At 49.0% G+C, this 27,366-nt stretch overlaps 1 protein-coding gene across 1 annotated transcript in view; it reads left to right on the top strand.

Annotated features, from left to right (window-relative positions):
* The window catches only part of LOC135534010 (cytoplasmic FMR1-interacting protein 1 homolog), a 44,968-nt gene extending 17,753 nt beyond the window's left edge, over window positions 1-27,215 (top strand). The window contains exons 5-8 of the mRNA XM_064961170.1: window positions 375-556; window positions 9,327-9,423; window positions 26,203-26,331; window positions 27,138-27,215. Coding sequence (XP_064817242.1) covers window positions 375-556; window positions 9,327-9,423; window positions 26,203-26,331; window positions 27,138-27,179 — 450 coding nt within the window. The 3' untranslated portion in view covers window positions 27,180-27,215. The remainder of the gene's footprint in view (window positions 1-374; window positions 557-9,326; window positions 9,424-26,202; window positions 26,332-27,137) is intronic.
* The last annotated feature ends 151 nt before the right edge of the window (window positions 27,216-27,366 follow it).

The following is a 27,366-nucleotide window of genomic DNA, read 5'->3' as shown; positions in this document are numbered from 1 at the left end:
GGTCTGGGTGACCTGTTCAGTGGTCTGGGTGACCTGTTCAGTGGTCTGGGTGACCTGTTCAGTGGTCTGGGTGACCTGTTCAGTGGTCTGGGTGACCTGTTCAGTGGTCTGGGTGACCTGTTCAGTGGTCTGGGCGACCTGTTCAGTGGTCTGGGTGACCTGTTCAGTGACTGGCGAATTGCAAGTTTTAAATGAAAAGAAGCTGAGTTAAGTCATGAAGTGTAAAACACTGGTCACTGTGTAATATTTCATTCACATTATTACAGTTTTTTCATGTTTTCAGTTCTATTTTTCTCAGTGGCCTTTTGAAGCAGTGCATATTTAATGTGCTCTCTTTTGACATTGATATCGACCCTCCGTTTCTCCTCCTTCAGCGAACGGCTATAGACCGGTTCTGTGGGGAGGTGCGTCGTCTCTGCCACGCTGAGAGGAGGAAGGACTTTGTCTCCGAGGCCTACCTCCTGACCTTGGGGAAGTTCATCAACATGTTCGCTGTGCTGGACGAACTCAAGAACATGAAGTGTAGCGTCAAGAACGACCACTCTGCCTACAAACGGTACCACACGCACGCACGCACGCACACACACACACACACACACACACACACACACACACACACACACACACACACACACACACACACGAAGACTACAGTAGTGAGTCATTTAGCAGACATGGTATACAGGGTGTTAAGATACAGAGTCAATGTAGAGGCTATATACAGGGTGGTACCGGTACAGAGTCAATGTGGAGGCTATATACAGGGGTACCGGTACAGAGTCAATGTGGAGGCTATATACAGGGGGTACCGGTACAGAGTCAATGTAGAGGCTATATACAGGGTGGTACCGGTACAGAGTCAATGTAGAGGCTATATACAGGGGGTACCGGTACAGAGTCAATGTGGAGGCTATATACAGGGGGTACCAGTACAGAGTCAATATGGAGGCTATATACAGGTTGTTACGGTACAGAGTCAATGTGGAGGCTATATACAGGGGGTACCGGTACAGAGTCAATATGGAGGCTATATACAGGGGGTACCGGTACAGAGTCAATGTGGAGGCTATATACAGGGTGTTACGGTACAGAGTCAATATGGAGGCTATATACAGGGGGTACCGGTACAGAGTCAATGTAGAGACTATATACAGGGGTACAGAGTCAATGTGGAGGCTATATACAGGGGTACCGGTACAGAGTCAATGTGGAGGCTATATACAGGGGGTTTAACAGAGTCAATGTAGAGGCTATATACAGGGTGGTGGTACAGAGTCAATGTAGAGGCTATATACAGGGGGTACCGGTACAGAGTCAATGTGGAGGCTATATACAGGGGTACAGAGTCAATGTGGAGGCAATATACAGGGGGTACCGGTACAGAGTCAATATGGAGGCTATATACAGGTTGTTACGGTACAGAGTCAATGTGGAGGCTATATACAGGGGGTACCGGTACAGAGTCAATATGGAGGCTATATACAGGGGGTACCGGTACAGAGTCAATGTGGAGGCTATATACAGGGTGTTACGGTACAGAGTCAATATGGAGGCTATATACAGGGTGTTACGGTACAGAGTCAATGTGGAGGCTATATACAGGGGGTACCGGTACAGAGTCAATATGGAGGCTATATACAGGGGGTACCGGTACAGAGTCAATGTGGAGGCTATATACAGGGTGTTACGGTACAGAGTCAATGTGGAGGCTATATACAGGGTGTTACGGTACAGAGTCAATGTGGAGGCTATATACAGGTTGTTACGGTACAGAGTCAATGTGGAGGCTATATACAGGGTGTTCCAGAGTCAATATGGAGGCTATATACAGGGTGTTACGGTACAGAGTCAATATGGAGGCTATATACAGGGTGGTACCGGTACAGAGTCAATGTGGAGGCTATATACAGGTTGTTACGGTACAGAGTCAATGTGGAGGCTATATACAGGGTGTTACGGTACAGAGTCAATGTGGAGGCTATATACAGGGTGTTACGGTACAGAGTCAATGTGGAGGCTATATATAGGGGGTAACAGTACAGAGTCAATGTGGAGGCTATACAGTGTCTTGCGAAAGTATTCGGCCCCCTTGAACTTTGCGACCTTTTGCCACATTTCAGGCTTCAAACATAAAGATATAAAACTGTATTTTTTGTTTAGAATCAACAAGTGGGACACAATCATGAAGTGGAACGACATTTATTGGATATTTAAAACTTTTTTAACAAATCAAAAACTGAAAAATTGGGCGTTATTCAGCCACTGTAAAGGGTCCGGTGGTGACCTTTTACATTCAGCAGTCTGATGGCTTGGGGAGGTAGAAGCTGTTCAGCATTCTGATGGCTTGGGGAGGTAGAAGCTGTTCAGCAGTCTGATGGCTTGGGGAGGTAGAAGCTGGTCAGCAGTCTGATGGCTTGGGGAGGTAGAAGCTGTTCAGCAGTCTGATGGCTTGGGGAGGTAGAAGCTGTTCAGCAGTCTGATGGCTTGGGGAGGTAGAAGCTGTTCAGCAGTCTGATGGCTTGGGGAGGTAGAAGCTGTTCAGCATTCTGATGGCTTGGGGAGGTAGAAGCTGTTCAGCAGTCTGATGGCTTGGGGAGGTAGAAGCTGTTCAGCAGTCTGATGGCTTGGGGAGGTAGAAGCTGTTCAGCATTCTGATGGCTTGGGGAGGTAGAAGCTGTTCAGCAGTCTGATGGCTTGGGGAGGTAGAAGCTGTTCAGCATTCTGATGGCTTGGGGAGGTAGAAGCTGTTCAGCAGTCTGATGGCTTGGGGAGGTAGAAGCTGTTCAGCAGTCTGATGGCTTGGGGAGGTAGAAGCTGTTCAGCAGTCTGATGGCTTGGGGAGGTAGAAGCTGTTCAGCAGTCTGATGGCTTGGGGAGGTAGAAGCTGTTCAGCATTCTGATGGCTTGGGGAGGTAGAAGCTGTTCAGCAGTCTGATGGCTTGGGGAGGTAGAAGCTGTTCAGCAGTCTGATGGCTTGGGGAGGTAGAAGCTGTTCAGCAGTCTGATGGCTTGGGGAGGTAGAAGCTGTTCAGCAGTCTGATGGCTTGGGGAGGTAGAAGCTGTTCAGCAGTCTGATGGCTTGGGGATAGAAGCTGGTCAGCAGTCTGATGGCTTGGGGATAGAAGCTGGTCAGCAGTCTGATGGCTTGGGGATAGACGCTGGTCAGCAGTCTGATGGCTTGGGGATAGACGCTGGTCAGCAGTCTGATGGCTTGGGGAGGTAGACGCTGGTCAGCAGTCTGATGGCTTGGGGATAGACGCTGGTCAGCAGTCTGATGGCTTGGGGATAGAAGCTGGTCAGCAGTCTGATGGCTTGGGGATAGAAGCTGGTCAGCAGTCTGATGGCTTGGGGATAGACGCTGGTCAGCAGTCTGATGGCTTGGGGAGGTAGAAGCTGGTCAGCAGTCTGATGGCTTGGGGAGGTAGAAGCTGTTCAGCAGGCTGATGGCTTGGGGAGGTAGAAGCTGTTCAGCATTCTGATGGCTTGGGGAGGTAGAAGCTGTTCAGCAGTCTGATGGCTTGGGGAGGTAGAAGCTGTTCAGCAGTCTGATGGCTTGGGGAGGTAGAAGCTGTTCAGCAGTCTGATGGCTTGGGGGTAGAAGCTGTTCAGCAGTCTGATGGCTTGGGGGTAGAAGCTGTTCAGCAGTCTGATGGCTTGGGGAGGTAGAAGCTGTTCAGCAGTCTGATGGCTTGGGGAGGTAGAAGCTGTTCAGCAGTCTGATGGCTTGGGGAGGTAGAAGCTGTTCAGCAGTCTGATGGCTTGGGGAGGTAGAAGCTGTTCAGCAGTCTGATGGCTTGGGGAGGTAGAAGCTGTTCAGCAGGCTGATGGCTTGGGGAGGTAGAAGCTGTTCAGCTGTCTGATGGCTTGGGGAGGTAGAAGCTGGTCAGCAGGCTGATGGCTTGGGGAGGTAGAAGCTGTTCAGCAGTCTGATGGCTTGGGGAGGTAGAAGCTGGTCAGCAGTCTGATGGCTTGGGGATAGAAGCTGGTCAGCAGTCTGATGGCTTGGGGATAGAAGCTGGTCAGCAGTCTGATGGCTTGGGGGTAGATTCTGTTCAGCAGTCTGATGGCTTGGGGGTAGAAGCTGTTCAGCAGTCTGATGGCTTGGGGAGGTAGAAGCTGGTCAGCAGGCTGATGGCTTGGGGAGGTAGAAGCTGTTCAGCAGTCTGATGGCTTGGGGAGGTAGAAGCTGTTCAGCAGTCTGATGGCTTGGGGAGGTAGAAGCTGGTCAGCAGTCTGATGGCTTGGGGATAGAAGCTGGTCAGCAGTCTGATGGCTTGGGGATAGAAGCTGGTCAGCAGGCTGATGGCTTGGGGAGGTAGAAGCTGTTCAGCAGTCTGATGGCTTGGGGAGGTAGAAGCTGTTCAGCAGTCTGATGGCTTGGGGATAGAAGCTGGTCAGCAGTCTGATGGCTTGGGGAGGTAGAAGCTGTTCAGCAGTCTGATGGCTTGGGGAGGTAGAAGCTGGTCAGCAGTCTGATGGCTTGGGGAGGTAGAAGCTGGTCAGCAGTCTGATGGCTTGGGGATAGAAGCTGGTCAGCAGTCTGATGGCTTGGGGTAGAAGCTGGTCAGCAGTCTGATGGCTTGGGGGTAGATTCTGTTCAGCAGTCTGATGGCTTGGGGATAGAAGCTGGTCAGCAGTCTGATGGCTTGGGGGTAGAAGCTGTTCAGCAGTCTGATGGCTTGGGGGTAGGAGCTGTTCAGCAGTCTGATGGCTTGGGGGTAGATTCTGTTCAGCAGTCTGATGGCTTGGTGGGTAGAAGCTGTTCAGCAGTCTGATGGCTTGGGGGTAGAAGCTGGTCAGCAGTCTGATGGCTTGGGGGTAGAAGCTGTTCAGCAGTCTGATGGCTTGGTGGGTAGAAGCTGTTCAGCAGTCTGATGGCTTGGGGGTAGAAGCTGTTCAGCAGTCTGATGGCTTGGGGGTAGAAGCTGGTCAGCAGTCTGATGGCTTGGGGTAGAAGCTGTTCAGCAGTCTGATGGCTTGGGGATAGAAGCTGGTCAGCAGTCTAATGGCTTGGGGGTAGAAGCTGGTCAGCAGTCTGATGGCTTGGGGATAGAAGCTGTTCAGCAGTCTAATGGCTTGGGGAGGTAGAAGCTGTTCAGCAGTCTGATGGCTTGGTAGGTAGAAGCTGGTCAGCAGTCTGATGGCTTGGTAGGTAGAAGCTGTTCAGCAGTCTGATGGCTTGGGGATAGAAGCTGGTCAGCAGTCTAATGGCTTGGGGAGGTAGAAGCTGTTCAGCAGTCTGATGGCTTGGTAGGTAGAAGCTGTTCAGCAGTCTGATGGCTTGGGGTAGAAGCTGTTCAGCAGTCTGATGGCTTGGTAGGTAGAAGCTGGTCAGCAGTCTGATGGCTTGGGGTAGAAGCTGTTCAGCAGTCTAATGGCTTGGGGTTAGAAGCTGTTCAGCAGTCTGATGGCTTGGGGGTAGAAGCTGTTGAGGAACCTTTTTGTCCTAGACTTGGCCCTCCAGTACTGCTTGACGTGCGGTAGCAGAGAAAACAGTCTACAACTTGGGTGACTGGAGTCTCTGACAATTTTACGGGCTTTCCTCTGACACCGGCGGCCGTTAGCCGTGGTTAGAGCTTTGGACTAGCATCCGAAAGGTTGCTAGATTGAATCTCCGAGCTGACAAGGTCAATAAGAATTTGTTCTTAACTGAGTTGCCTAGTTAAATAAAGGTAAAATATAGAGGTCCTGGATGTCAGGAAGCTCGGCCCCAGTGATGTACTGTAGAGCCTTACTGTCGGAGGCTGAGCAGTTGCCATACCAGGCGGTGATGCAACAGATCAGGAGGCTCTCAATGGTGCAGCTGTAGAACCTTTTGAGGATCTGGGGACCCATGTCAAATATTTCTCCTGAGTCTCCTGAGGGGGAAAAGGTGTTGTCGTGCCCTCTTCACAATTGTCTTGGTATGTTTGGACCATGGTAGTTTGTTGGTGATGTGAGCACCAAGGGAAACTCTTCTGTCCTGCTCAGCTCTGTGTATGGCCAGGGAGTTGTCCTGCTCTGTGTATGGCCAGGGAGTTGTCCTGCTCTGTGTATGGCCAGGGAGTTGTCCTGCTCTGTCTATGGCCAGGGAGTTGTTCTTCTCTGTGTATGGCCAGGGAGTTGTCCTTCTCTGTGTATGGCCAGGGAGTTGTCCTGCTCTGTCTATGGCCAGGGAGTTGTCCTGCTCTGTCTATGGCCAGGGAGTGTTCTCCCTCCCTCTCATGCCCCCTGGAGGTGTAGCAGTGGTGAAGCCACTCTAGTTTAGGCAGTTTTATAAAAGGAGGAGGCCATTTTGTCTGCTAAGTGGCAGTGTTGCAGCATTTTGGTAGGTAATGCACAGTTACAGTGCCTTGCGAAAGTATTCGGCCCCCTTGAACTTTGCGACCTTTTGCCACATTTCAGGCTTCAAACATAAAGATATAAAACTGTATTTTTTTTGTGAAGAATCAACAACAAGTGGGACACAATCATGAAGTGGAATGACATTTATTGGATATTTCAAACTTTTTAACAAATCAAAAACAAAAATCAAAAATTATTCAGCCCCCTTAAATTAATACTTTTGTAGCGCCACCTTTTGCTGCGATTACAGTTGTAAGTCGCTTGGGGTATGTCTCTATCAGTTTTGCACATCGAGAGACTGACATTTTTTCCCATTCCTCCTTGCAAAACAGCTCGAGCTCAGTGAGGTTGGATGGAGAGCATTTGTGAACAGCAGTTTTCAGTTCTTTCCACAGATTCTCGATTGGATTCAGGTCTGGACTTTGACTTGGCCATTCTAACACCTGGATATGTTTATTTTTGAACCATTCCATTGTAGATTTTGCTTTATGTTTTGGATCATTGTCTTGTTGGAAGACAAATCTCCGTCCCAGTCTCAGGTCTTTTGCAGACTCCATCAGGTTTTCTTCCAGAATGGTCCTGTATTTGGCTCCATCCATCTTCCCATCAATTTTAACCATCTTCCCTGTCCCTGCTGAAGAAAAGCAGGCCCAAACCATGGTGCTGCCTCCACCATGTTTGACAGTGGGGATAGTGTGTTCAGGGTGATGAGCTGTGTTGCTTTTACGCCAAACATAACGTTTTGCATTGTTGCCAAAAGGTTCAATTTTGGTTTCATCTGACCAGAGCACCTTCTTCCACATGTTTGGTGTGTCTCCCAGGTGGCTTGTGGCAAACTTTAAACAACACTTTTTATGGATATCTTTAAGAAATGACTTTCTTCTTGCCACTCTTCCATAAAGGCCAGATTTGTGCAATATACGACTGATTGTTGTCTTATGGACAGAGTCTCCCACCTCAGCTGTAGATCTCTGCAGTTCATCCAGAGTGATCATGGGCCTCTTGGCTGCATCTCTGATCAGTCTTCTCCTTGTATGAGCTGAAAGTTTAGAGGGACGGCCAGGTCTTGGTAGATTTGCAGTGGTCTGATACTCCTCCCATTTCAATATTGTCGCTTGCACAGTGCTCCTTGGGAAGTTTAAAGCTTGGGAAATCTTTTTGTATCCAAATCCGGCTTTAAACTTCTTCACAACAGTATCTCGGACCTGCCTGGTGTGTTCCTTGTTCTTCATGATGCTCTCTGCGCTTTTAACGGACCTCTGAAACTATCACAGTGCAGGTGCATTTATACGGAGACTTGATTACACACAGGTGGATTGTATTTATCATCTTTAGTCATTTAGGTCAACATTGGATCATTCAGAGATCCTCACTGAACTTCTGGAGAGAGTTTGCTGCACTGAAAGTAAAGGGGCTAAATAATTTTGCACGCCCAATTTTTAAGTTTTTGATTTGTTAAAAAAGTTTGAAATATCCAATAAATGTCGTTCCACTTCATGATTGTGTCCCACTTGTTGTTGATTCTTCACAAAAAATACAGTTTTATATCTTTATGTTTGAAGCCTGAAATGTGGCAAAAGGTCGCAAAGTTCAAGGGGGCCGAATACTTTCGCAAGGCACTGTACCTACTAATCTGTGATGATAAGAGGCCTGTCATTTCTCAGAGGCCCTGTCTCCTCCATGTCCTGTTCTGTTCAATAGATAAACCTTCACGAGGGGCGGTTCTCAGAGGCCCTGTCTCCTCCATGTCCTGTTCTGTTCAATAGATAAACCTTCACGTAGGGGCGGTTCTCAGAGGCCCTGTCTCCTCCATGTCCTGTTCTCTTCATCAGATAAACCTTCACGTAGGGGCGGTTCTCAGAGGCCCTGTCTCCTCCATGTCCTGTTCTGTTCAGCAGATAAACCTTCACGTAGGGGCGGTTCTCAGAGGCCCTGTCTCCTCCATGTCCTGTTCTGTTCAATAGATAAACCTTCACGTAGGGGCGGTTCTCAGAGGCCCTGTCTCCTCCATGTCCTGTTCTGTTCATCAGATAAACCTTCACGTAGGGGCGGTTCTCAGAGGCCCTGTCTCCTCCATGTCCTGTTCTGTTCAGCAGATAAACCTTCACGTAGGGGCGGTTCTCAGAGGCCCTGTCTCCTCCATGTCCTTCTGTTCAGCAGATAAACCTTCACGTAGGGGCGGTCTTTTGGAACGTAGTCTTGTCCAGACACAATGCAGCTGGATGGTCTCCACCCGTCAGGCAGGAATGAAGAATTGTTATTTGAGTGTTTCCTGTGTCGGTCCTCTCATTGGTGTTCCATACCACCATCTAGTGGTCCCACTCGCTCCCTACAACTACAATCCTGTCGTGTTCATTCTGAGGAAATGCTCACATGGTTCATGTAAAAGCAATAATTTATGATATTTCTCTGTCCGCTTTTGTATATTTGGTATTTAATCAAGGTTATGCATTCTATTCTACTAGGTACTGATTCATAGGTTTTCTGTTTCTTTCTTGCTTAATCGTGTGACGTGCATTTCTCCTTGAAACAGAAGCCAGGTGTGTGTGCTGATTATGGCATGAGGACTTTTGTTTTCACCTCATACACTGATTTTTATGGGCACCATGATGCTTTAATAAACATTTAGATTGTGTATTCAAGCCTCAGTTTTGGATGTATTCCTTGTTTTTTGTCTCTTCGAATGGGGATTTCAATGACATGTCTGTGTTGGTTGAATAACCTCCCTCTGGGCTGATCTCTCTGTTCTCTATCACTCTCTCCCTCTCCTCTCCCCCTCACCCTCACTCTCCTCCTCTCTCCTCTCCTCTCCTCTCCTCTCCTCCTCCCTCCTCTCTCCTCTCCTCTCCTCTCCTCTCCTCTCCTCTCGTCTCGACTCGCCTCCTCTCCCTCTCCCCCCATCCCTCCTCTCCTCTCCCTCTCCTCTCTCCTCTCCCCTCTCCCTCTCCTCTCCTCTCCTCTCCTCTCCTCTCCTCTCCTCTCCTCTCCTCTCCTCCCTGTAGAGCTGCCCAGTTCCTCAGGAAAATGTCAGAACCCTCGTCCATCCAGGAATCTCAGAACCTCTCCATGTTTCTGGCCAACCACAACAAGATCACTCAGGTAACACACACACCTGGCCAACCACAACAAGATCACTCAGGTAACACACACACCTGGCCAACCACAACAAGATCACTCAGGTAACACACACACCTGGCCAACCACAACAAGATCACTCAGGTAACACACACACCTGGCCAACCACAACAAGATCACTCAGGTAACACACACCTGGCCAACCACAACAAGATCACTCAGGTAACACACGCACCTGGCCAACCACAACAAGATCACTCAGGTAACACACGCACCTGGCCAACCACAACAAGATCACTCAGGTAACACACGCACCTGGCCAACCACAACAAGATCACTCAGGTAACACACGCACCTGGCCAACCACAACAAGATCACTCAGGTAACACACGCACCTGGCCAACCACAACAAGATTACTCAGGTAACACACACACCTGGCCAACCACAACAAGATCACTCAGGTAACACACACACCTGGCCAACCACAACAAGATCACTCAGGTAACACACGCACCTGGCCAACCACAACAAGATCACTCAGGTAACACACGCACCTGGCCAACCACAACAAGATCACTCAGGTAACACACACACCTGGCCAACCACAACAAGATCACTCAGGTAACACACACACCTGGCCAACCACAACAAGATCACTCAGGTAACACACACACCTGGCCAACTACAACAAGATCACTCAGGTAACACACACACCTGGTCAACCACAACAAGATCACTCAGGTAACACACACACCTGGTCAACCACAACAAGATCACTCAGGTAACACACGCACCTGGCCAACCACAACAAGATCACTCAGGTAACACACGCACCTGGCCAACCACAACAAGATCACTCAGGTAACACACACACCTGGCCAACCACAACAAGATCACTCAGGTAACACACGCACCTGGCCAACCACAACAAGATCACTCAGGTAACACACACACCTGGCCAACCACAACAAGATCACTCAGGTAACACACACACCTGGCCAACCACAACAAGATCACTCAGGTAACACACACACCTGGCCAACTACAACAAGATCACTCAGGTAACACACACACCTGGTCAACCACAACAAGATCACTCAGGTAACACACACACCTGGCCAACCACAACAAGATCACTCAGGTAAACACACACCTGGCCAACCACAACAAGATCACTCTGGGACATTCTACTCCAAAATGCTAATTAAATGATGTTCTCTTTCTTTGAAACTCTAAATCAGTTTAATTGTTTCATTTGATCTCTTGATCTCCATGACATCACAAGCCAACGTTACTGTTTTTTAGCTCAAAATAATTACATACATATTTGAATAGGGTTGGCTACACTTCCAGTATTAATAGCTAGTAATAGATAGCTAGCTATACTAAACACAAATATAAACGCAACATGTAAAGTGTTGGTTCCATGTTTACTGAGCTGAAATAAAAGATCACAGAAATGTTCCGTACGCACAAAAAGCTTATTTCTCTCAAGTTTTGTGCAAAAATTAGTTTACATCCTTGTTAGTGAGCATTTCTACTTTGCCAAGATTATCCATCCAACTGACAGGTGTGGCATATGAAGAAGCCGATTAGACAGCATTATCATTACACAGATGCACTTTGTGCTGGGTACAACCAAAGGCCATTTTTAAATGTGCAGTTTTGTCACACAACACAATACCACAGGGGCCTGGCTCCCCAGTGGGTGGGCCTATGCCTTCCTAGTGGGTGGGCCTGGCTCCCCAGTGGGTGGGCCTATGCCTTCCTAGTGGGTGGGCCTGGCTCCCCAGTGGGTGGGCCTATGCCTTCCTAGTGGGTGGGCCTGGCTCCCCAGTGGGTGGGCCTATGCCTTCCCAGGCCCACCCATGTCTGCGCCCCCTGCCCAGTCATGTGAAATCCATAGATTAGGGCCTAATGTATTTATTATAATTGACTGATTATATTATATGAACTGTAACTTAGTGAAATTGTTGCTTGTTGCGTTTATATTTTTGTTCGGTGTAATTAACTTGGAGGTTTCTTGGCCGATCTGATTAAGATATGAGGAAGATATGGAAGTTGTTTTAACTTGTCGCTCTGAACTTAAGAGGCAGAAATGTTTTATTTTATTATTAGCATTATATATATTTTTTTTGCGTCGCTGCACCAAATTAATATACGTGAAACACTGTGGCTGGTCGTTCTGGTGTGTTCCATCCCAACTCGACTGAGGAAACTGAAACACTGTGGTTGGTCGTTCTGGTGTGTTCCATCCCAACTCGACTGAGGAGACAAACACTGTGGTTGGTCGTTCTGGTGTGTTCCATCCCAACTCGACTGAGGAAACTGAAACACTGTGGCTGGTCGTTCTGGTGTGTTCCATCCCAACTCGACTGAGGAGACAAACACTGTGGTTGGTCGTTCTGGTGTGTTCCATCCCAACTCGACTGAGGAAACTGAAACACTGTGTTTGGTCGTTCTGGTGTGTTCCATCCCAACTCGACTGAGGAGACTGAAACACTGTGGCTGGTCGTTCTGGTGTGTTCCAACTCGACTGAGGAAACTGAAACACTGTGTTTGGTCGTTCTGGCGTGTTTCATCCCAACTCGACTGAGGAGACTGAAACACTGTGTTTGGTCGTTCTGGTGTGTTCCATCCCAACTCGACTGAGGAAACTGAAACACTGTGGTTGGTCGTTCTGGTGTGTTCCATCCCAACTCGACTGAGGAGACTGAAACACTGTGGTTGGTCGTTCTGGTGTGTTCCATCCCAACTCGACTGAGGAAACTGAAACACTGTGGTTGGTCGTTCTGGTGTGTTCCATCCCAACTCGACTGAGGAAACTGAAACACTGTGTTTGGTCGTTCTGGTGTGTTCCATCCCAACTCGACTGAGGAGACTGAAACACTGTGGTTGGTCGTTCTGGTGTGTTCCAACTCGACTGAGGAAACTGAAACACTGTGTTTGGTCGTTCTGGCGTGTTTCATCCCAACTCGACTGAGGAGACTGAAACACTGTGTTTGGTCGTTCTGGTGTGTTCCATCCCAACTCGACTGAGGAAACTGAAACACTGTGGTTGGTCGTTCTGGTGTGTTCCATCCCAACTCGACTGAGGAAACTGAAACACTGTGGTTGGTCGTTCTGGTGTGTTCCATCCCAACTCGACTGAGGAAACTGAAACACTGTGGTTGGTCGTTCTGGTGTGTTCCATCCCAACTCGACTGAGGAGACAAACACTGTGGTTGGTCGTTCTGGTGTGTTCCATCCCAACTCGACTGAGGAAACTGAAACACTGTGGTTGGTCGTTCTGGTGTGTTCCATCCCAACTCGACTGAGGAGACAAACACTGTGGTTGGTCGTTCTGGTGTGTTCCATCCCAACTCGACTGAGGAAACTGAAACACTGTGTTTGGTCGTTCTGGTGTGTTCCATCCCAACTCGACTGAGGAGACTGAAACACTGTGGTTGGTCGTTCTGGTGTGTTCCAACTCGACTGAGGAAACTGAAACACTGTGTTTGGTCGTTCTGGCGTGTTTCATCCCAACTCGACTGAGGAGACTGAAACACTGTGTTTGGTCGTTCTGGTGTGTTCCATCCCAACTCGACTGAGGAAACTGAAACACTGTGGTTGGTCGTTCTGGTGTGTTCCATCCCAACTCGACTGAGGAAACTGAAACACTGTGGTTGGTCGTTCTGGTGTGTTCCATCCCAACTCGACTGAGGAAACTGAAACACTGTGGTTGGTCGTTCTGGTGTGTTCCATCCCAACTCGACTGAGGAGACAAACACTGTGGTTGGTCGTTCTGGTGTGTTCCATCCCAACTCGACTGAGGAAACTGAAACACTGTGGTTGGTCGTTCTGGTGTGTTCCATCCCAACTCGACTGAGGAGACAAACACTGTGGTTGGTCGTTCTGGTGTGTTCCATCCCAACTCGACTGAGGAGACAAACACTGTGGCTGGTCGTTCTGGTGTGTTCCATCCCAACTCGACTGAGGAGACAAACACTGTGGTTGGTCGTTCTGGTGTGTTCCATCCCAACTCGACTGAGGAAACTGAAACACTGGCTGGTCGTTCTGGTGTGTTCCATCCCAACTCGACTGAGGAAACTGAAACACTGTGTTTGGTCGTTCTGGTGTGTTCCATCCCAACTCGACTGAGGAGACTGAAACACTGTGGTTGGTCGTTCTGGTGTGTTCCATCCCAACTCGACTGAGGAGACAAACACTGTGGTTGGTCGTTCTGGTGTGTTCCATCCCAACTCGACTGAGGAGACAAACACTGTGGTTGGTCGTTCTGGTGTGTTCCATCCCAACTCGACTGAGGAGACAAACACTGTGGTTGGTCGTTCTGGTGTGTTCCATCCCAACTCGACTGAGGAGACAAACACTGTGGTTGGTCGTTCTGGTGTGTTCCATCCCAACTCGACTGAGGAGACAAACACTGTGGTTGGTCGTTCTGGTGTGTTCCATCCCAACTCGACTGAGGAGACTGAAACACTGTGGCTGGTCGTTCTGGTGTGTTCCATCCCAACTCGACTGAGGAGACAAACACTGTGTTTGGTCGTTCTGGTGTGTTCCATCCCAACTCGACTGAGGAAACTGAAACACTGTGGTTGGTCGTTCTGGTGTGTTCCATCCCAACTCGACTGAGGAAACTGAAACACTGTGGTTGGTCGTTCTGGTGTGTTCCATCCCAACTCGACTGAGGAAACTGAACACTGTGGCTGGTCGTTCTGGTGTGTTTCATCCCAACTCGACTGAGGAGACTGAAACACTGTGTTTGGTCGTTCTGGTGTGTTCCATCCCAACTCGACTGAGGAAACTGAAACACTGTGGTTGGTCGTTCTGGTGTGTTCCATCCCAACTCGACTGAGGAGACTGAAACACTGTGGTTGGTCGTTCTGGTGTGTTCCATCCCAACTCGACTGAGGAAACTGAAACACTGTGGCTGGTCGTTCTGGTGTGTTCCAACTCGACTGAGGAGACTGAAACACTGTGTTTGGTCGTTCTGGCGTGTTTCATCCCAACTCGACTGAGGAGACTGAAACACTGTGTTTGGTCGTTCTGGTGTGTTCCATCCCAACTCGACTGAGGAAACTGAAACACTGTGTTTGGTCGTTCTGGTGTGTTCCATCCCAACTCGACTGAGGAAACTGAAACACTGTGTTTGGTCGTTCTGGTGTGTTCCATCCCAACTCGACTGAGGAGACTGAAACACTGTGGCTGGTCGTTCTGGTGTGTTCCATCCCAACTCGACTGAGGAAACTGAAACACTGTGGTTGGTCGTTCTGGTGTGTTCCATCCCAACTCGACTGAGGAAACTGAAATACTGTGGTTGGTCGTTCTGCTGTGTTCCATCCCAACTCGACTGAGGAAACTGAAATACTGTGGTTGGTCGTTCTGCTGTGTTCCATCCCAACTCGACTGATGGAACTGAACACTGTGGCTGGTCGTTCTGGTGTGTTCCATCCCAACTCGACTGAGGAGACTGAAACACTGTGGCTGGTTGTTCTGGTGTGTTCCATCCCAACTCGACTGATGGAACTGAACACTGTGGCTGGTCGTTCTGTTGTGTTCCATCCCAACTCGACTGATGGAACTGAAACACTGTGGCTGGTCGTTCTGCTGTGTTCCATCCCAACTCGACTGAGGAGACTGAAACACTGTGGCTGGTCGTTCTGGTGTGTTCCAACTCGACTGAGGAGACTGAAACACTGTGTTTGGTCGTTCTGGTGTGTTTCATCCCAACTCGACTGAGGAGACTGAAACACTGTGTTTGGTCGTTCTGGTGTGTTCCATCCCAACTCGACTGAGGAGACTGAAACACTGTGGTTGGTCGTTCTGGTGTGTTCCATCCCAACTCGACTGAGGAAACTGAAACACTGTGGCTGGTCGTTCTGGTGTGTTTCATCCCAACTCGACTGAGGAGACTGAAACACTGTGGTTGGTCGTTCTGGTGTGTTCCATCCCAACTCGACTGAGGAGACTGAAACACTGTGGTTGGTCGTTCTGGTGTGTTCCATCCCAACTCGACTGAGGAAACTGAAACACTGTGGCTGGTCGTTCTGGTGTGTTCCATCCCAACTCGACTGAGGAGACTGAAACACTGTGGCTGGTTGTTCTGGTGTGTTCCATCCCAACTCGACTGAGGAGACTGAAACACTGTGGCTGGTTGTTCTGGTGTGTTCCATCCCAACTCGACTGAGGAGACTGAAACACTGTGGCTGGTTGTTCTGGTGTGTTCCATCCCAACTCGACTGATGGAACTGAACACTGTGGCTGGTCGTTCTGGTGTGTTCCATCCCAACTCGACTGAGGAAACTGAAACACTGTGGCTGGTTGTTCTGGTGTGTTCCATCCCAACTCGACTGATGGAACTGAACACTGTGGCTGGTCGTTCTGGTGTGTTCCATCCCAACTCGACTGAGGAGACTGAAACACTGTGTTTGGTCGTTCTGGTGTGTTTCATCCCAACTCGACTGAGGAGACTGAAACACTGTGTTTGGTCGTTCTGGTGTGTTCCATCCCAACTCGACTGAGGAAACTGAAACACTGTGTTTGGTCGTTCTGGTGTGTTCCATCCCAACTCGACTGAGGAAACTGAAACACTGTGTTTGGTCGTTCTGGTGTGTTCCATCCCAACTCGACTGAGGAGACTGAAACACTGTGGCTGGTCGTTCTGGTGTGTTCCATCCCAACTCGACTGAGGAAACTGAAACACTGTGGTTGGTCGTTCTGGTGTGTTCCATCCCAACTCGACTGAGGAAACTGAAATACTGTGGTTGGTCGTTCTGCTGTGTTCCATCCCAACTCGACTGAGGAAACTGAAATACTGTGGTTGGTCGTTCTGCTGTGTTCCATCCCAACTCGACTGATGGAACTGAACACTGTGGCTGGTCGTTCTGGTGTGTTCCATCCCAACTCGACTGAGGAGACTGAAACACTGTGGCTGGTTGTTCTGGTGTGTTCCATCCCAACTCGACTGATGGAACTGAACACTGTGGCTGGTCGTTCTGTTGTGTTCCATCCCAACTCGACTGATGGAACTGAAACACTGTGGCTGGTCGTTCTGTTGTGTTCCATCCCAACTCGACTGATGGAACTGAAACACTGTGGCTGGTCGTTCTGTTGTGTTCCATCCCAACTCGACTGAGGAGACTGAAACACTGTGGCTGGTCGTTCTGGTGTGTTCCATCCCAACTCGACTGAGGAGACTGAAACACTGTGGCTGGTCGTTCTGGTGTGTTCCATCCCAACTCGACTGAGGAAACTGAAATACTGTGGTTGGTCGTTCTGGTGTGTTCCATCCCAACTCGACTGAGGAAACTGAAATACTGTGGTTGGTCGTTCTGGTGTGTTCCATCCCAACTCGACTGAGGAGACTGAAACACTGTGGCTGGTCGTTCTGCTGTGTTCCATCCCAACTCGACTGAGGAGACTGAAACACTGTGGCTGGTTGTTCTGGTGTGTTCCATCCCAACTCGACTGAGGAAACTGAAACACTGTGGCTGGTCGTTCTGGTGTGTTCCATCCCAACTCGACTGAGGAGACTGAAACACTGTGTTTGGTCGTTCTGGTGTGTTCCAACTCGACTGATGGAACTGAACACTGTGGCTGGTCGTTCTGGTGTGTTCCATCCCAACTCGACTGAGGAGACTGAAACACTGTGGCTGGTTGTTCTGGTGTGTTCCATCCCAACTCGACTGATGGAACTGAACACTGTGGCTGGTCGTTCTGTTGTGTTCCATCCCAACTCGACTGATGGAACTGAAACACTGTGGCTGGTCGTTCTGGTGTGTTCCATCCCAACTCGACTGAGGAGACTGAAACACTGTGGCTGGTTGTTCTGGTGTGTTCCATCCCAACTCGACTGATGGAACTGAACACTGTGGCTGGTCGTTTCTGTTGTGTTCCATCCCAACTCGACTGAGGAGACTGAAACACTGTGGCTGGTCGTTCTGGTGTGTTCCATCCCAACTCGACTGAGGAAACTGAAACACTGTGTTTGGTCGTTCTGGTGTGTTCCATCCCAACTCGACTGAGGAAACTGAAACACTGTGGCTGGTCGTTCTGCTGTGTTCCATCCCAACTCGACTGAGGAAACTGAAATACTGTGGTTGGTCGTTCTGGTGTGTTCCATCCCAACTCGACTGAGGAGACTGAAACACTGTGGCTGGTCGTTCTGCTGTGTTCCATCCCAACTCGACTGAGGAGACTGAAACACTGTGGCTGGTTGTTCTGGTGTGTTCCATCCCAACTCGACTGAGGAAACTGAAACACTGTGGCTGGTCGTTCTGGTGTGTTCCATCCCAACTCGACTGATGGAACTGAACACTGTGGCTGGTCGTTCTGCTGTGTTCCATCCCAACTCGACTGAGGAAACTGAAATACTGTGGTTGGTCGTTCTGGTGTGTTCCAACTCGACTGAGGAGACTGAAACACTGTGGCTGGTCGTTCTGGTGTGTTCCATCCCAACTCGACTGAGGAGACTGAAACACTGTGTTTGGTCGTTCTGGTGTGTTCCATCCCAACTCGACTGAGGAGACTGAAACACTGTGTTTGGTCGTTCTGGTGTGTTCCAACTCGACTGATGGAACTGAACACTGTGGCTGGTCGTTCTGGTGTGTTCCATCCCAACTCGACTGAGGAGACTGAAACACTGTGGCTGGTTGTTCTGGTGTGTTCCATCCCAACTCGACTGATGGAACTGAACACTGTGGCTGGTCGTTCTGTTGTGTTCCATCCCAACTCGACTGATGGAACTGAAACACTGTGGCTGGTCGTTCTGCTGTGTTCCATCCCAACTCGACTGAGGAAACTGAAATACTGTGGTTGGTCGTTCTGGTGTGTTCCATCCCAACTCGACTGAGGAAACTGAAATACTGTGGTTGGTCGTTCTGCTGTGTTCCATCCCAACTCGACTGAGGAGACTGAAACACTGTGTTTGGTCGTTCTGGTGTGTTCCAACTCGACTGAGGAGACTGAAACACTGTGGTTGGTCGTTCTGCTGTGTTCCATCCCAACTCGACTGAGGAAACTGAAATACTGTGGTTGGTCGTTCTGGTGTGTTCCATCCCAACTCGACTGAGGAGACTGAAACACTGTGTTTGGTCGTTCTGGTGTGTTCCATCCCAACTCGACTGAGGAGACTGAAACACTGTGGCTGGTTGTTCTGGTGTGTTCCATCCCAACTCGACTGAGGAAACTGAAACACTGTGGCTGGTCGTTCTGGTGTGTTCCATCCCAACTCGACTGAGGAGACTGAAACACTGTGTTTGGTCGTTCTGGTGTGTTCCAACTCGACTGATGGAACTGAACACTGTGGCTGGTCGTTCTGGTGTGTTCCATCCCAACTCGACTGAGGAGACTGAAACACTGTGGCTGGTTGTTCTGGTGTGTTCCATCCCAACTCGACTGAGGAGACTGAAACACTGTGGCTGGTTGTTCTGGTGTGTTCCATCCCAACTCGACTGAGGAGACTGAAACACTGTGGCTGGTTGTTCTGGTGTGTTCCATCCCAACTCGACTGATGGAACTGAACACTGTGGCTGGTCGTTCTGGTGTGTTCCATCCCAACTCGACTGATGGAACTGAACACTGTGGCTGGTCGTTCTGGTGTGTTCCATCCCAACTCGACTGAGGAAACTGAAACACTGTGGCTGGTTGTTCTGGTGTGTTCCATCCCAACTCGACTGATGGAACTGAACACTGTGGCTGGTCGTTCTGGTGTGTTCCATCCCAACTCGACTGAGGAGACTGAAACACTGTGGTTGGTCGTTCTGGTGTGTTCCATCCCAACTCGACTGAGGAAACTGAAACACTGTGGCTGGTCGTTCTGGTGTGTTCCATCCCAACTCGACTGAGGAAACTGAAACACTGTGTTTGGTCGTTCTGGTGTGTTTCATCCCAACTCGACTGAGGAGACTGAAACACTGTGTTTGGTCGTTCTGGTGTGTTCCATCCCAACTCGACTGAGGAGACTGAAACACTGTGGCTGGTCGTTCTGGTGTGTTTCATCCCAACTCGACTGAGGAGACTGAAACACTGTGGCTGGTCGTTCTGGTGTGTTCCATCCCAACTCGACTGAGGAAACTGAAACACTGTGGCTGGTCGTTCTGGTGTGTTCCATCCCAACTCGACTGAGGAGACTGAAACACTGTGTTTGGTCGTTCTGGTGTGTTCCATCCCAACTCGACTGAGGAGACTGAAACACTGTGGTTGGTCGTTCTGGTGTGTTCCATCCCAACTCGACTGAGGAGACTGAAACACTGTGGCTGGTCGTTCTGGTGTGTTCCATCCCAACTCGACTGAGGAGACTGAAACACTGTGGTTGGTCGTTCTGGTGTGTTCCATCCCAACTCGACTGAGGAAACTGAAACACTGTGTTTGGTCGTTCTGGTGTGTTCCATCCCAACTCGACTGAGGAAACTGAAACACTGTGGTTGGTTGTTCTGGTGTGTTCCATCCCAACTCGACTGAGGAAACTGAAACACTGTGGCTGGTTGTTCTGGTGTGTTCCATCCCAACTCGACTGAGGAAACTGAAACACTGTGGCTGGTCGTTCTGGTGTGTTCCATCCCAACTCGACTGAGGAGACTGAAACACTGTGTTTGGTCGTTCTGGTGTGTTCCAACTCGACTGATGGAACTGAACACTGTGGCTGGTCGTTCTGGTGTGTTCCATCCCAACTCGACTGAGGAGACTGAAACACTGTGGCTGGTTGTTCTGGTGTGTTCCATCCCAACTCGACTGAGGAGACTGAAACACTGTGGCTGGTTGTTCTGGTGTGTTCCATCCCAACTCGACTGAGGAGACTGAAACACTGTGGCTGGTTGTTCTGGTGTGTTCCATCCCAACTCGACTGATGGAACTGAACACTGTGGCTGGTCGTTCTGGTGTGTTCCATCCCAACTCGACTGATGGAACTGAACACTGTGGCTGGTCGTTCTGGTGTGTTCCATCCCAACTCGACTGAGGAAACTGAAACACTGTGGCTGGTTGTTCTGTTGTGTTCCATCCCAACTCGACTGAGGAGACTGAAACACTGTGGCTGGTCGTTCTGGTGTGTTCCATCCCAACTCGACTGAGGAGACTGAAACACTGTGGCTGGTTGTTCTGGTGTGTTCCATCCCAACTCGACTGAGGAAACTGAAACACTGTGGCTGGTCGTTCTGGTGTGTTCCATCCCAACTCGACTGAGGAGACTGAAACACTGTGTTTGGTCGTTCTGGTGTGTTCCAACTCGACTGATGGAACTGAACACTGTGGCTGGTCGTTCTGGTGTGTTCCATCCCAACTCGACTGAGGAGACTGAAACACTGTGGCTGGTTGTTCTGGTGTGTTCCATCCCAACTCGACTGAGGAGACTGAAACACTGTGGCTGGTTGTTCTGGTGTGTTCCATCCCAACTCGACTGAGGAGACTGAAACACTGTGGCTGGTTGTTCTGGTGTGTTCCATCCCAACTCGACTGATGGAACTGAACACTGTGGCTGGTCGTTCTGGTGTGTTCCATCCCAACTCGACTGATGGAACTGAACACTGTGGCTGGTCGTTCTGGTGTGTTCCATCCCAACTCGACTGAGGAAACTGAAACACTGTGGCTGGTTGTTCTGGTGTGTTCCATCCCAACTCGACTGAGGAGACTGAAACACTGTGGCTGGTCGTTCTGGTGTGTTCCATCCCAACTCGACTGAGGAAACTGAAACACTGTGGCTGGTCGTTCTGGTGTGTTCCAACTCGACTGAGGAGACTGAAACACTGTGGCTGGTTGTTCTGGTGTGTTCCATCCCAACTCGACTGAGGAGACTGAAACACTGTGTTTGGTCGTTCTGGTGTGTTCCATCCCAACTCGACTGAGGAGACTGAAACACTGTGTTTGGTCGTTCTGGTGTGTTCCATCCCAACTCGACTGAGGAGACTGAAACACTGTGGTTGGTCGTTCTGGTGTGTTCCATCCCAACTCGACTGAGGAAACTGAAACACTGTGTTTGGTCGTTCTGGTGTGTTCCATCCCAACTCGACTGATGGAACTGAACACTGTGGCTGGTCGTTCTGGTGTGTTCCATCCCAACTCGACTGAGGAGACTGAAACACTGTGGCTGGTTGTTCTGGTGTGTTCCATCCCAACTCGACTGAGGAGACTGAAACACTGTGGCTGGTTGTTCTGGTGTGTTCCATTCCAACTCGACTGATGGAACTGAACACTGTGGCTGGTCGTTCTGGTGTGTTCCATCCCAACTCGACTGATGGAACTGAACACTGTGGCTGGTCGTTCTGGTGTGTTCCATCCCAACTCGACTGAGGAAACTGAAACACTGTGGCTGGTCGTTCTGGTGTGTTCCATCCCAACTCGACTGAGGAGACTGAAACACTGTGTTTGGTCGTTCTGGTGTGTTCCATCCCAACTCGACTGAGGAGACTGAAACACTGTGTTTGGTCGTTCTGGTGTGTTCCATCCCAACTCGACTGAGGAGACTGAAACACTGTGTTTGGTCGTTCTGGTGTGTTCCATCCCAACTCGACTGAGGAGACTGAAACACTGTGGCTGGTTGTTCTGGTGTGTTCCATCCCAACTCGACTGAGGAAACTGAAACACTGTGGCTGGTTGTTCTGGTGTGTTCCAACTCGACTGATGGAACTGAACACTGTGGCTGGTTGTTCTGGTGTGTTTCATCCCAACTCGACTGAGGAGACTGAAACACTGTGGCTGGTTGTTCTGGTGTGTTCCATCCCAACTCGACTGAGGAAACTGAAACACTGTGGCTGGTTGTTCTGGTGTGTTCCATCCCAACTCGACTGAGGAAACTGAAACACTGTGGTTGGTCGTTCTGGTGTGTTCCATCCCAACTCGACTGAGGAAACTGAAACACTGTGTTTGGTCGTTCTGGTGTGTTCCATCCCAACTCGACTGAGGAGACTGAAACACTGTGTTTGGTCGTTCTGGTGTGTTTCATCCCAACTCGACTGAGGAAACTGAACACTGTGGCTGGTTGTTCTGGTGTGTTCCATCCCAACTCGACTGAGGAAACTGAAACACTGTGGCTGGTTGTTCTGGTGTGTTCCAACTCGACTGAGGAAACTGAAACACTGTGGCTGGTTGTTCTGGTGTGTTCCAACTCGACTGAGGAGACTGAAACACTGTGGTTGGTCGTTCTGGTGTGTTCCATCCCAACTCGACTGAGGAAACTGAAACACTGTGGTTGGTCGTTCTGGTGTGTTCCATCCCAACTCGACTGAGGAAACTGAAACACTGTGGTTGGTCGTTCTGGTGTGTTCCATCCCAACTCGACTGAGGAAACTGAAACACTGTGTTTGGTCGTTCTGGTGTGTTCCATCCCAACTCGACTGAGGAGACTGAAACACTGTGTTTGGTCGTTCTGGTGTGTTTCATCCCAACTCGACTGAGGAAACTGAACACTGTGGTTGGTCGTTCTGGTGTGTTCCATCCCAACTCGACTGAGGAAACTGAAACACTGTGGTTGGTCGTTCTGGTGTGTTCCATCCCAACTCGACTGAGGAAACTGAAACACTGTGGTTGGTCGTTCTGGTGTGTTCCATCCCAACTCGACTGAGGAAACTGAAACACTGTGTTTGGTCGTTCTGGTGTGTTCCATCCCAACTCGACTGAGGAGACTGAAACACTGTGTTTGGTCGTTCTGGTGTGTTCCATCCCAACTCGACTGAGGAAACTGAAACACTGTGTTTGGTCGTTCTGGTGTGTTCCATCCCAATATTTAAAGTATAGTAAAAGGCAGGCGTACATTCTCTCTTTATTTGAAAACGTAACACCGGGGAAAAACAAAGAACACGAACCGAACGTAAAGCTAGTCGTGCAACAAACAAAGACAAGATCCCACAAAACCCAAAGGAAACTGACAACTTATATCTGATTCCCAATCAGAGACAACGATAGACCGCTGCCTCCGATTGGGAATCAAACACACCAACATAGAAACAGAAAACCTACAAGGCCCACCTAATCACATCCTGACCTAACCAAATAGAGAAATAAAAAGGCTCTCTAAGGTCAGGGCGTGACTCCTAGAGGGTAGCAAAGTCATTCCGCTACCCAAGAATAGTAAAGCCCCTTTACTTGCTCCAATAGCCGACCAATCAGCCTGTTACTAACCCTTAGTAAACTTCTGGAAAAAAATTTGACCAGATACAATGCTATTTTACAGTAAACAAATTAACAGACTTTCAGCACGCTTATAGGGAAGGACATTCAATAAGCACAGCACTTACACAAATTACAGATGATTGGCTGAAAGAAATTGATACAAATATTGTGGGAGCTGTTTTGTTAGACCGTGCGGCTTTTGACATTACCGATCATAGTCTTCTGCTAGAAAAACGTATGTGTTATGGCTTTACACCCCCTGCTATATCGTGGATTGAGAGTTACCTGTCAGAACACAGAGGGTGTTCTTTAATGGAGGCCTCTCCAACATAATCCGGGTAGAATCCGGGATTCCCCAGGGCAGCTATCTAGGCCCCTTACTTTTTTCTATTTTCACTAATGACCTTCCACTAGCACTGAGTAAAGACAGTGTGTCTATGTTTGCGGATGGCTCAACACTATACACGCCAGCTACTACAGCAAGTAAAATCACTGCTATACTTAACAAAGAGCTGCAGTCAGTTTCAGAAGGTAATAAGAGTCCTAAATATTTCAAAAACTAAAAGCATTGTATTTGAGACAAATCATTCACTAAACCTAATCTAAATCTTGTAATGAATAATGTGGAAATTGAACAAGTTGAGGTGCCTAAACTGCGTGGTGTAACCCTGGATTGTAAACTGTCATGGTCAAAACAAATTGATACAATAGTATTTAGTCTGCACATTGCTAAGATGGGGGGAGGTATGTACGTAATAAGCGCTGCTCTACTATCATGACATCGCTATCAACAAAATAAGTCCTGCAGGCCCTAGTTTTATCACACCTGGACTACTGCCTAGTCATATGGTTTCACAGAGGGCATTTGATATATTACAGTTGGCCCAGAACAGAGCAGTACGGGCCATTAACTCTTTTCCCTCTGAAATCGAATTAATTAATAGATTTTCTGACTGATGCATGCTACATTTGGATTAGTTTGGGGTCTGCGGACCGATGCATTCATATCTTAAACATTTGAATCAGGGACCGATGAGTATCGGTGAACTATTACATCCCTTCAAAACACTATCCATTAGCTTGTGGTACTCTTATTCATTATGTTCAGTGGATAACTTCTGTGACATTGTAAAGTAAAACAGTGTGAACTAGGCCACCATGGAGCCTCAGTAACTTCCATTAGTATGCACAGCAGGGCCAAATAATCCTGACATAGTAATCATGAATAACGTTTTCCCTGCTGGCCCTCTTGTGGGAGAGCGGACAGACCTTTCTGTCTGCTCATTTTCACTTTTAGAATGCCACAATCCTAATTACAAAAATCTCCGTCGATATGGCCCTTCCGCATCTGCGGTGGAAGGAAGAGTAGCTGCTGCCTTGACAGGAACTAATGGGATCCATAATAAACACCAGGAAGAGTAGCTGCTGCCTTGACAGGAACTAGTGGGATCCATAATAAACCCCAGGAAGAGTAGCTGCTGCCTTGACAGGAACTAATGTGATCCATAATAAACCCCAGGAAGAGTAGCTGCTGCCTTGGCAGGAACTAGTGGGGATCCATAATAAACCCCAGGAAGAGTAGCTGCTGCCTTGACAGGAACTAGTGGGGATCCATAATAAACCCCAGGAAGAGTAGCTGCTGCCTTGACAGGAACTAATGGGGATCCATAATAAACCCCAGGAAGAGTAGCTGCTGCCTTGACAGGAACTAATGGGATCCATAATAAACCCCAGGAAGAGTAGCTGCTGCCTTGACAGGAACTAATGGGATCCATAACAAACCCCAGGAAGAGTAGCTGCTGCCTTGGCAGGAACTAGTGGGGATCCATAATAAACCCCAGGAAGAGTAGCTGCTGCCTTGACAGGAACTAATGTGATCCATAATAAACCCCAGGAAGAGTAGCTGCTGCCTTGGCAGGAACTAGTGGGGATCCATAATAAACCCCAGGAAGAGTAGCTGCTGCCTTGACAGGAACTAATGGGATCCATAATAAACCCCAGGAAGAGTAGCTGCTGCCTTGACAGGAACTAATGGGATCCATAACAAACCCCAGGAAGAGTAGCTGCTGCCTTGACAGGAACTAATGGGGATCCATAATAAACCCCAGGAAGAGTAGCTGCTGCCTTGGCAGGAACTAATGTGGATCCATAATAAACCCCAGGAAGAGTAGCTGCTGCCTTGACAGGAACTAATGGGATCCATAATAAAGCCCAGGAAGAGTAGCTGCTGCCTTGACAGGAACTAATGGGATCCATAATAAACCCCAGGAAGAGTAGCTGCTGCCTTGGCAGGAACAATAGGGATCCATAACAAACCCCAGGAAGAGTAGCTGCTGCCTTGACAGGAACTAATGGGATCCATAACAAACCCCAGGAAGAGTAGCTGCTGCCTTGACAGGAACTAATGGGGATCCATAATAAACCCCAGGAAGAGGAGCTGCTGCCTTGGCAGGAACAATGCGGATCCATAATAAACCCCAGGAAGAGTAGCTGCTGCCTTGACAGGAACTAATGGGGATACGTAATATATAATACTGAAGTCATCTAAACATCTCTCTGTCTCTCTCTCTCTCTCTCTCTCTGTTTCACTCCCTGCTCTGTCTCTCTCTCTGTCTCTCTCTCTCTCTCTCTCTCTCTGTCTCTCTCTCTGTCTCTGTCTCTCTTTCTCTGTCTCTTTCTCTCTCTGTCTCTGTCTCCAGTCTCTGCAGCAGCAGTTGGAGGTGATTAACGGCCACGATGAGCTGCTGGCTGACATAGTCAACCTGTGTGTTGATTACTATGAGAACAGGATGTACCTGACACCCAACGAGAAACACATGCTGCTCAAGGTACGCTACCGTCTGGCTGGCATGCTGGGCCGCGTTAAACGGCCCTATTCAAATCAAATCGAATCAAATTTATTTATATAGCCCTTCGTACATCAGCTGATATCTCAAAGTGCTGTACAGAAACCCAGCCTACAACCCCAAACAGCAAGCAATGCAGGTGTAGAAGCACGGTGGCTAGGAAAAACTCCCCTATAAAGGCCAAAACCTAGGAAGAAACCTAGAGAGGAACCAGGCTATGTGGGGTGGCCAGTCCTCTTCTGGCTGTGCCGGGTGGAGATTATGACAGTCAGGTGGACTGGGGACAGCAAGGAGTCATCATGTCAGGTAGTCCTGGGGCATGGTCCTCCGAGAGAGAGAAAGAAAGAGAGAGAGAGAATTAGAGAACGCACACTTAGATTCACACAGGACACCGAATAGGACAGGAGAAGTACTCCAGATATAACAAACTGACCCTAGCCCCCCGACACATAAACTACTGCAGCATAAATACTGGAGGCTGAGACAGGAGGGGTCAGGAGACACTGTGGCCCCATCCGAGGACACCCCCAGACAGGGCCAAACAGGAAGGATATAACCCCACCCACTTTGCCAAAGCACAGCCCCCACACCACACCATTCCCTATATAGTGCACTACTTATGACCAGGGCCCTATTCCCTATATAGTGCACTACTTTAGACCAGAGCCTATAGGGAATAAGGTGCCATTTAGTATATTGGATGACATCTATTAGTATTAATTATGTTCAAACCTGTCTGTTACCTCTAGGGTGATGGGGTTTAGTCTGTACCTGTCTGTTACCTCTAGGTGATGGGGTTTGGTCTGTACCTGTCTGTTACCTCTAGGTGATGGGGTTTGGTCTGTACCTGTCTGTTACCTCTAGGTGATGGGGTTTGGTCTGTACCTGTCTGTTACCTCTAGGTGATGGGGTTTTTCTGTACCTGTCTGTACCTCTAGGTGATGGGGTTTGGTCTGTACCTGTACCTCTAGGTGATGGGGTTTGGTCTGTACCTGTCTGTTACCTCTAGGTGATGGG

Source organism: Oncorhynchus masou, unplaced genomic scaffold (assembly GCF_036934945.1).
Source record: "Oncorhynchus masou masou isolate Uvic2021 unplaced genomic scaffold, UVic_Omas_1.1 unplaced_scaffold_2917, whole genome shotgun sequence".
NCBI lineage: Eukaryota > Metazoa > Chordata > Actinopteri > Salmoniformes > Salmonidae > Oncorhynchus > Oncorhynchus masou.
Note: the sequence above shows the minus strand (reverse complement) of the source record. Positions and strands in the feature narration are given on the sequence as shown.